This window comes from Lipotes vexillifer, unplaced genomic scaffold, assembly GCF_000442215.2.
Source record: "Lipotes vexillifer unplaced genomic scaffold, Lipotes_vexillifer_v1.1 scaffold329, whole genome shotgun sequence".
Lineage (NCBI taxonomy): Eukaryota > Metazoa > Chordata > Mammalia > Artiodactyla > Lipotidae > Lipotes > Lipotes vexillifer.
Window position 1 is genome coordinate 2,821,531 of NW_006774067.1, and position 11,135 is coordinate 2,832,665.

Here is an 11,135-nt window from a genome sequence, read left to right on the forward strand (position 1 = left end):
CTGCTCTAACTCTCTCTCAAAAACAAGAAAACAAAACAAAACAAACTTAAGAGAAGCCAAGAAAAGGGAAACTGGGCAGGCTTCAGAAGTAGGAGCATCAAGAGAGAGAAACTGAAACTGGTCAGCGTGAATGTAGAGCGGCAGGCAGCACCCGGGGTGATGAGCTGCACCAGATAGGCATGGAGCAGGGGACTGGAGGAACATGGGGCCAAGCCAGACAAAGGAGGCTGGGCCCCTTACTGGGGCACAGAATGAGGTAAGAAAACATTTCAAATAAAGCAGCACCGTTCCCGCTCACCTTGGGGCTCCCACCCCTATACACTTCATAAACTTCAATCAGGGAGTCAAGTGGAGGGTAGTTTTTGATACCCAGCTCACACTTCCCATCCTCCCCTATCCCATTCCCTAAAACCAGAGGGTTTCTGGGGGCCATTTCCTGACTTCCAACAACAAAGGACAGCTCTTGTTGTCAAGAGGTCCAAAGGGAACTGAGTGGAAAGGGCTGCCCTTCGGGAGGGGCAGAGGAGGTGGTGACAGTCTAGATGTTCACTGCAACGGAGCTCTGTGACTGCCCAACCCAAGGAACAGGGGCGTTCAATAGGATGCTGCACAGTCAGATGAGAGTTGACCCAGTCCTGCTCCTTGGCTCCTAGCACTAACCCATTCACATTAGTGAGTGCAGCTGAAAAAGGCCCCCTCTGGGCTCAGCTTTCAAACCACAGCCTCCTGCACAGCCATGATGCTCTTCCATAGTTCACTCCTGCCCCGAAAATGGGAGGCAGGTAGTGACCTGGCACAATAACCAAGTCAGACTCATGGACTGGCTAGGTCACGAGTAACTCAGAGTAGGAAAACGCCCCACCGAACTGTTGTCCACAGCATAATACATCCAGATATGAATCCTGCAGTCTGAAAGACCGTGCATAGTCGCAGTAGGCCCTGCTACTTCCCCAAGGGATCATAACTTAATCCTCAGCCTGCCTGGATAACCAAGTTATTCATCTGCTAAGCCTACGCCACCAGGTGGGGTGCAAGAAAGAGGGCTCTGTTCAGCAAAACGCTAGCCCATGTCCCCAGCTCTGCTGAAGTCATTGTTAGATGCTGGACCTTTGGGAAACTGGTGGCTTTGAGCTTTTCTTCTTGTTGGCATCAAGACCACAGCGCTTCTCCTACCAGATTCGGCGGGGAATTCTTTTTCTTGGCTTTCCCAGATTGGAATGATTAATATCCAGATCTCATAACTGACAAATCAGAGGCTCAGAGATCAGAGGTGCAGTCCCACTGAGGCCCAACAATTAAGGCCTGACCATCAGTTATGTCCAAACGGTCAGTTATCCAGAAAGCCCCTGACATCAGGCAGACAGAAAGGCTGAGGAACCAAAGAACTTTATATGCTGAGCACAAAGATGCTCACCTGTGCACTGGGGACAGTACAGGGTTCTTGTGCACTTTCTGGTGTGTTTAGAAATCAACCACTACATGGCTTGCAGGATGCACAGCACAGCTCCTCCTGTCCAGGATTTCAAAGCTGATCCAAAGGAAATACACTTACACAAGGATCCAAATTCCTAAATTCTCCACTCCAAGTTTTTAAAGGCTAGGTTCTTCAATGGGAACTGGGACTTTTGTCTGATTTTTTTTTTTTTTTTTTTTTTTTTTTTTTTTTTTTTACTTTACTTAGCTACTTCTCAAAACCACAGGACTGGTCTATGTTATTGTCCTGGTCACCCGCAGACTCTCATGTTGCAGCTACTGGAATTCCGGAGGTGAGCGTTGCAGCTGCTGATCAGGCCCATTCCCAGATTCTCCAGGAAGGGAGCAAAGCGGAAGGCGACACGCTCCTTTATCTTCCACTGGCTGAATGCCAAAATCCTTCACGCTACCAGTCTCTGCAAATTCCAGGTAGAAGTAGCCACACTTGACTGCCCGGTGCACCTCAAAGCAGAAGCCCAAACACGAATCCTCTATTAGGTCTACGTATATCTCCTGAGCGATGGCCTCTAGCTTGTTAGTATCCAGGTTAGCCAACGAAATTTCCTCCATTTTAATCTGTACACGACCGTGGAGAGGGCGCTCGGATTACTCACAGCTGCACGGGCGGCAACACGTCGGGCTCGGCCGGCCGCGCCTAGGCCTACAGGCCTGTCAGGGCCGCGTCTTCAGCAGGGAGGGCGGAGGCGTCGCGGTGGCAGAGGCAGGGCAGCTGCAGCAACCAGCAGCGACTGCTCCGGAACCCCAGGTATCTCCGTTTCTTTTGGCGTCTCCCCGGATCTGGGACTTTCAGCTCGGGCTGGCCCCAGACTCAACGCCACCAAACGGTCTCAGAGCCTCTCTCCGATACCCCGGCCTCTTCCGCTTGCTGGTCCGGGTTTAGCCCCGCCTCCCCACTTCCGCTCCTCAGCACGCCTGCGCATTGGCCCCGCGCAGACTCGCCGGGTTCCTCCCTACGCGCAGCTGCCTGGGAAGCCTTGGAGTTTTAGGAAAACGAATGGGAGGAACTAAAACGTATCAGACTGTCATTACCTTTAATTGTAAAAAGATGATAAGGAGGCTGTTTTATGTTATTTTTTTGCAGATTTAAACACTCGCTAGTGAATTCTTTGTCCATGCTTAATCGATTCCCTCTTGAAAAAGGCAAATGACAACTGTGTGCACATTTGTGGTAATGATCTGAATTACAGTTTTAGGACCAGTTCTCCGGATTCGTTTGAAAATTTGACATATAATTGACTTACGATCATTTATACTACTGCCGCAGTTGTCATTTAAATCCACTAGGTGGTGCAAGGAAACAAAGTACACTAGAGTTTATCTTTCAGTCTTCTTTTGAATGAAAAACTAGGCACTAAAGACATAATTCATATATATTGATCACATGAACCTAAGGCATTTATTTCATTTATAAGACCATTAAGTCAGTGTGACTATAAATAGATCATCATATACTGTACATCTCTAAAATAATTCAAAGAGAAAATTATATGTATATTTTCTATTGAAGAGGGAGGAAACCTGAAATATGTTAAATACACTGGGAGGTAAAGGAATCTTTTCCTAAAATTGTGCTGCATGAATTGTGGGATCTAGAGCCAGTCTACCTGGGTTTAAATCCTAGATCCAACATTTAACAGTTGTTTCCTCATCTGGGTAAAGCTAGTTCCCATTTAATAGTTAAAATTAAATGATATTTTAAAATAAATCTTCTTGTGACAGCTTCTTACATGTAAGTAAGTATTCAGTAACTGTCAGCTATTTTAATCATATCAGTTATGGACTTGAATATATTATAAGAAAATTTTCCTGTATCTTGTTAGTTTCCACCCCCACCACTGTGAAATAGAGCAGCCTCTTGTACCTTTATACTTCATTAAAATATAGCTCTAGCCAAAGAAACAAAATTTAAAAAACAATACATATTTGTATCTGTCTGATTCTATAATTTCCTTTCCAGAGTAAAGGAAAATATAGACATGTATCTTTCCAGACAGATACAAATAAGAACTTTCTAATGTATATGATCATCCAAACACTATTAGTTTTAGAGTTCATTCTTAATATCTTACTCTATATTTTTATGAGTAGAAGGTTAAGTACCAGTTTAACTTATTGGTTTATGAGTACTTAGCTGGTACTTGTACCCATACAAATTTTCTGATTGTGTATTTTATCATCCTAAAAAACACAAATTGGCAGATATGGAAGAATTTGAAAGCCTAAGCTATTTAAGACCCATGCATGACAAGAATATTTTTATCTGGGACATAACTTTTTTTCCATTGCAGCCTTTGTGTAATTTATACATTCTCCATTCAAAAATTGGTATCATGTCTTGATATAAGTTGAAATCTGCATATAGCCATGTGCTAAGCCACAAAATATAATGATCAAGTGCATAAGTTCTTGAGTCAGACTGCCTCCCTCCTACCAGGTACTATCTATGTGAACTTGCCTTATGTACTTCTGTAAATCACAGTTTTCTCATTGTAAAATGTCAATGACAATTCCCATCATAAAAGTTTGCTGTGAGATTTAAACTTGACAATGAATTTAAAAGTCTTCACAGTGTCTGACAAATAGTATATAATATTGTTTACCTATCTATTACATGTCTAGTTAGGTAAGAAGATACAGATGTAAATACAATCATTTCCACTCACTCCTCTCCCATGCCTTCTCCAAATTTAATTTAAAGCAATGATTCTCAAATATTAATGTGTATATAAACCACTCAGAGATCCTTTTAAAATTCAGATTATGATTCATTAGCTCTGGAGTAGGACCTGGGTTTTCGCATTTCTAACATACTTGATGCTGCTGGTTTGTGAACCGTACTTTGAGTAGCAAGGAATTAAAAGGCTTGATAGTGGGCAACTGTTCTTCATAGTGATTGACTCCCATAAAATTTGTTCTCACCAAATTATCATGAGAGACTTTGCATGCTTAATTTTGACAGAAGAAGAATAAGTGATTGTTTTTCTACCCTTTAAATCCTCCTTATATTGTGAGAGTTAGAACTCAAATCTGCAATTTATTTAATGCAGAGTGATAGTCAATAAAGCTTACTTCAAAATATATACAAGAGACCATAATATTAATTGAAATTCAGATAATCAGGACTATGCCTAGGTTTAGATTTCCTGTCAGTATTTTATTATATTTACTCTTAGAAAAAGAACAGTCTCATGACACTGAAAATGTGTACTTATGCTCATTGTCACCTTGTCACCTCTCCTCTACTTGTATCATTTAAGATGGCCTTACTTCTTGTTAAAATGTACTGAAACTCTTTATGTTAAATCAATGACATGTCACAAAATGAAGTTAGAAAGAACTTCGTTCCACTGCAATTAATAGGGTTGAAGGTATTTAAGCCTTTAGGATGCAAGTATTTTTTAAAATAGAAACTCTCCATTATCTAAATCATTTTTCTCAATACAAAGCAAGTAACAGGGGTTGATTCTTCATTAAAGAGTGATCTTCAAAGAATATGTACATCATATATGCTTAAAATATTTAGTGTACAAATTAAGGGAAGTAAAATTGTATTGTGAAATTTAATTGTCTTTGATTATTCTCTTCCCATTCAATAACTGTAATATATGCAGTGGGAGAATCAGCTTTTGCCAAGAGGAGCATCTTTTAAATTATTTAAAGGTTTTTATAAAAGACTGAAATTCCATGTATTTTTTTTGTATTCACATAAAATAAAACAGTGAGACAGCAGAGTGCATTCAGGAATAGACCTGGGAGCCCAAAGACCTGAGTTGCTGTCCTTTTTCTGCCACTAACTTATCAGGTGACCTTTGGCAAAAAGGCGAATTCACATTTGTGAAAACATGGACTCATGTTTTCTGAATATCCCTTTTAAAACCAAAATTCTGTGAATCAAGAAATCTGAGGAAATAGGTTTCACCAAATTAAGGGTCAAGTCACTTCTTATGTACTGGCCAACAAAGTTCAAATGTTGGATCCTGATGGTTTTCTTACCCCAAACTAATCTGCTCTACTACCTAGGGCATCTTGAAGCATCTCCACATGTTTGGTTTAAGGGCATTATTCATCTACTGAATACCAGGTGTGTGTTGTAATTATCTTGCCTAACATCTGAAGATGTTGCCTGTACCTGTATGTGGTCATTTTTAGTTGAAAATTTTAATTTATCTAGTGACTTTGACTCCTATGAAATCCATTTTCATCTATAAAATATTAGTTAAAACTTTACTTGCTTTTCTTTAGTTACCTAGGTTTTTAAGGTAAGTGAATAGTAAATCAGAGAGAGAGAACATTTGACTATATTGCCTTCTTTTATTCACAGGACCATGCTTTATGTCAGAAACAAGCTATATAGTATTATGCCTTTTTGTCTGTAATTTGCTAAAAGAAATATATGTGTGTCATAGCTCAACAGTAAACACTCACATGTCCTTCTAGGCATGACCAGCTTGAAGTTGCAAATCCATCCTCTGCTGAAATCCATTCTTCAGGATTTGCATTTAAAAACTGATTATCATGACTGGCATGAGATTCTGAGATGCCAAAATTTGATATTAGATAAGGGTGCCATGCTAAAATTGCAATGTCAAAAATAAATTTACAATTTTAATCTGCCCTACTAAATTGTGAAATCAAGGTGACAGTGAACTTTGGCATTTATGACAACTCTGGCTTACGCTCTACTAAAGAAAAAAACACTGTAATCCTGAGCTAACTACAGTTAGCAAGTAGTGTAGTATGCTAATCTAAAATAACAATTTTAGGACTTAGCATAACACAGTCTTTTTTTAAAAATTGATCTTTTGATAGATAATTGATCAGCATCATTTTGATTTATGGAAAGGCTCTCTGGAATTATTTCCACATATTTGTATGTACAGGAAAATGTTGTTAAAAATATTTTTCAAGTGTTTATGACCCTGCCTTTGAAGATTATAAGCTATTTCTTAAATAAAAATATAATAATTATTGCTGGCCTCTCCCTGTGTGAGAAAGTCTGCCTGGTAGTGCAGAGAAGGAGATCTGTTTACCTTATATATGAATATAAGGATGGGCTCAGAAAAATTTAAACTTAAACACTGAAAATCATTTCTTTTTAAAAAAAATTTATTTATTTAGACTGTGTTGGGTCTTCATTGCTGTGCGCGGGCTTTCTCCAGTTGCAGCTAGTGGGCGCTACTCTTCGTTGCGGTGCACGGGCCTCTCACTGCGGTGGCTTCTCTTGTTGCGGAGCACGGGCTCTAGGCTCACGGGCTTCAGTAGTTGTGGCTCGTGGGCTCAACGGGCTTAGTTGCTCTGCGGCATGTGGGATCTTCCGGACCAGGGCACGAACCCATGTCCCCTGCATTGTCAGGCGGATTCTTAACCACTGGCCACCAGGGAAGTCCTTGAAAATAATTTCTGATTAGGCAATGCTGATGTGATATGGCAACAATTAACAGAGACTTTAAAAAAAAAAACAACCTTATTTAGGAGAATTTCAAGCTTACAGAAGAGTTGCCAGACTATTACAAATAATAACTTCTATATACCTACTCTTCACCCAAGTTTACTTAACATTTTGCTCCTTTTACTTTCTCCATCTCTCTCCCTCCCTCTCTCTATCTCCCCTCCCCCACCCCACCGCTGCCCGCTCCTCGCTGAGGTTTCCTTTTCACAAACTGCTCTGAACTATTATTTTTCCTAATCTATTTGGTCGGTAAATTGCAGATATCATTCCCTATTATCCCTAAATATTCAATGTGTGTGTGCCTTAAGAACAGGCATTTTTTTATATCACCACAATACAATGAGCGAATTTAGGATTTTGACTTGTTTAGGAATTACCTAATATCTTAAGTCTAAAATAAGCTCCATATACAAATATTTCCAACTCTCCTAATAATGTCCTTTACAGTATTTTTTCCCCTGGATCTAATCCAAGATTACATATTGCCTTTACTTACTGTGTCTATTCAGTTTCCTTTAATCTGGAAGAGTTATATAGCAGAGAATTTTGAGAATAAAACGATATTGTACACAAGTTCAAATACATTCCATTTCAATCGAATATAAGTAGAATAAAAAATATTTTTAAAGACATGCAATTTCCCTAATTAAAGCCTTGATTATGGTAAACATATATCTTAGCAGATCAGGACGCTGTAGCAATGTTGCTTGAAAATAAAGATGATGATGAAGAAAGTTTATCTACCAGAGTAAGTTTGCAATGCTGACATGTCAGGGTTTTTTTTGACATAGATGCCTTCTGGAACTTCTATTACATCCATTTTTAGATATATTTAATGACAGTAATATTGACTCCTTCCCTGCTAACGCATGTACTTTAGGAGATCTTGATCTCGCTAACTCTAGTTTTGCCAAGCACAGTACTTTTCAGAAATATAACCCTCAAGGCTGATGAAGAGTTTCTATCATGATGTAAACTGTTGCTTGGGCCTATCCTGATTAGTAAAACATGCCTTTTGGTTGCTAGTACACATCAGAGTAAACCAATGGAAAGTAACATCTAAACTTAGGAATCACTGAAAATAATATCATGCTTTCTTCACTTAAACAGTCTAATAGTAAAAGGAGGAAACTATAATAATATATTCAGGTCTGATTAAAAAAGTTAAGGCCAGAGATATTAAATGAATTGTCCAACTAGTTGGTGGAAGAATTAGAACTAGATGTTAAGGTTTCTAACTCCGAATTTTCTGTTACACAATGGTGTCTCCAGTACATACTTTTTAATTTCAAAAAAGTCAGTAGTGACTACTTCCTATAATGCATTTGGTAAAAACACTTTAGAGTCAGCGTTAATATGTAACACATCAAAATCTTACTGCTAATGTAGCATGCACCAGTGGCCAAAAGCATAAGATATTTTTTAATCATTCTTTGCTTATCCACAAGGTGCTAAAACTCATAAAGTGATGCTCTACACAATGTGCTCTTTAATTTTTTTATGCTAGAACTTTAAAAGGAGAATTTTTCAGATTAAGAAACCATGTATTCCACAAAAAGATCATAAACTTAATTTAGAAATGTATTTTGAGAGAGTTTTAAGAATCAGATGTTCACAGAAAAGTTTTTACTGCCTAAAAGTAGTGTTATTTTTAGAAGTTTTTCAACAAATTGGTTTTAAGTTGTTCAGTGCAACATTGTTTCTATGTTTTTTCCTTCTTTTTCCATAGTTCTTTGCTTTCAAGTTATAGAGAATTTTTCCTGTAATTAATTGACCATACTTTTTTCTAATTTGACTAATGTCCATTAGGTTTGTTTTTATCTTTTCCCATCAAGAACTGTCTCATATTTTCTTAAGTCAAGCTGTTAGACTGGTGGGTGGGATGCTTTTACTTCTTATATTCCACAGACAGGCATCTGGCAATGGCCACCATGTGAGAGATTAATTTTCTTACAAAAATCCTGGTAAATGTAGAATTAAGAGCAAATTTAGGTACTAACATGAGGGTATCTCAGAATCTCTCACAGGTTAATTATAGATTTTTTTTTATTAAAGTAACTCTGGTTTCTCTTGTTGGACTTAAACTCATTTCATATTACCTCTTTTTCCTTCGTTTACCTGAAACCGCTCTTTGCTTTTCAATTCTCAGAGGAATTCCAGAACCTTGATTTGTCCCTATTGTCAGAGATCATTAGTTGTCTTCTAGCCTCACTTTTCTATATTTGCTAAAACATCATTCTTATGTTATCTTACCCTAACTTTACCCAGTTCTCAGTCTGTATGAACATCAGTGTCTACTGTTATCTTACTAGTTCTCACTCTATATGAACATCACCATTATTTATGTATTGTATGTGCCTTCTTTTGCTTCAAAGGCAGAGTTGAGTAGTTGCAATTGAGACCATATGGCTTGTAAGCCTAAAATATTTACTATATAGTCCTTTAAGGAAAAGTTTACTGCTATGGTTCTGTTAGAAGGACAAAATAATAGAGAAAGAATTATTATTATCCTTCACTTTTATAATTTTGTTGCCCAACTACTGCATTATCTTTCTGGAGGATATAAGAGGAACCTGGAGATACCATCTCTATAATCTGCTTTTAGCTTTTATTGAACACAATTGAGAATTCAGAATTTTTCATTTTCTACCCTTAATAGCATAGGGAAGAAAACTGACAGAGGAGGATGCTTCACAATTATTAGATCAATTGGAAGATACATTCAAAGAGACAGATAACAGTACTGTAATGATGATGGTGAAATGGATTATGGATGTGAAATGGGTCGTGTAAGTGGAGTCTTAGACAATTAGACAATGAGTCTTCAGATGACAATATCTAGATGAATTTTTCTAGAATATATATGTGAACAATATATTTCCAAGAACAAAGGGAGTAGGTGATTTAATCCAGTTGTTAAATAGGAAAGACTTCATCAGGCAATGTTTTACAGTAAGGACCTAGACTATCCTATTTTGCTGAAAGTAGGTGTTTTCATCTTTATTCATCTTTTATGATGTTCGTGTGCCAAAACTTATGTATTACAAAAATGTTTGTAATGTTTAAATTTATTTAAAATTTTTGAATATAGTTGTTTTCGACTATCTTTTTATTCTTACCTCTGTGAATTATTTATTAAATAACAAAATTATTTTTAGGAGTTCATTGGGTCCAGATAAAAAATGGCGGTGATAATTTTCTTGATATATTGAGGGCTAAATATTAATGACAAGAAAGAAAGAAGAAACAAATAAAAAGGAATGAACTTAGGCAAGTTAGATTTAGCGGTTTTAAGTCATAGTTGTTAAAAATTAATGTAATATTTCTGTATTTATGTTAAGCATTTGTTTTTCTCTGAGAGAGAGCCTGTCTGCATCCCACGCACAGTCTCAAGGATTCCAATATAAATAAATTTATTGGCTTTTATAAAAAAGCTTTCTTTTAAAACATACAGGTGGCATGTGCCCTTGAAATAAGTCTGTGAAGTGAAATTCTCTTCTGGTCAAAAATAGATGCTCTTACCAACCTTTATTTCACGCGGGCCTCTCACTGTTGTGGCCTCTCCCGTTGCGGAGCACAGGCTCCAGACGCGCAGGCTCAGCAGCCATGGCTCATGGGCCCAGCCGCTCCGCAGCCTGTGGGATCTTTCCAGATCGGAATACGAACCCATGTCGCCTGCATTGGCAGGCAGACTCTCAACCACTGTGCCACCAGGGAAGCCCACCAATCTTCTTTAGATCAGACGTCAGGTTCCTGGAGTTACTTTGTTTTGTAGTTTTCCTTTGTGGGCCTGCCTTTTCACTTTATTTTTAATTCAAGCAGATGTTTCTCTAGATATATTTTCATGTGCTTACCTCTGGTTTGATAAGTTTTCCTCAGGAATTTTAATAAAATAACAAGGCAGCTTTTTTTCTTAGCCCCCAGATACTTGCTCCCATAAATCCTACATATATAAACAAAGTATGGCATAGAATACAAGCAAAAGTATATATATACCCTTAAATCAAGATGAGCTAAGAGAAAAAGAAACTTAAACTTCTCTTCTTACACCTGAAATAATCAAGCCAATCTTTGGTACTGTACATATTGCCACTTGCTGAGGGGAGACAGGTCAAGTTAATAGTTTGAGGCTTAAAGTAGGCAGTTTGCAAGCTGACAAAGATTTACTCATTTTTTTACCACTCTTCCCTAC

At 37.9% G+C, this 11,135-nt stretch overlaps 1 protein-coding gene across 1 annotated transcript; it reads right to left on the bottom strand.

Annotated features, from left to right (window-relative positions):
• Positions 1-1,674: 1,674 nt before the first annotated feature.
• Positions 1,675-2,366, bottom strand: ATXN7L3B (ataxin 7 like 3B). Its single transcript, XM_007448768.1, has one exon. The coding sequence runs from the start codon at positions 2,041-2,043 to the stop codon at positions 1,750-1,752; it is 294 nt and encodes a 97-aa protein (XP_007448830.1). The 5' UTR covers positions 2,044-2,366; the 3' UTR covers positions 1,675-1,749.
• Between the last annotated feature and the right edge of the window lie 8,769 nt (positions 2,367-11,135).

Bases quoted from the DNA above. Each gene is read 5' to 3' on its own strand.
- ATXN7L3B (XM_007448768.1), bottom strand. From the start codon at position 2,043: ATGGAGGAAATTTCGTTGGCTAACCTGGATACTAACAAGCTAGAGGCC.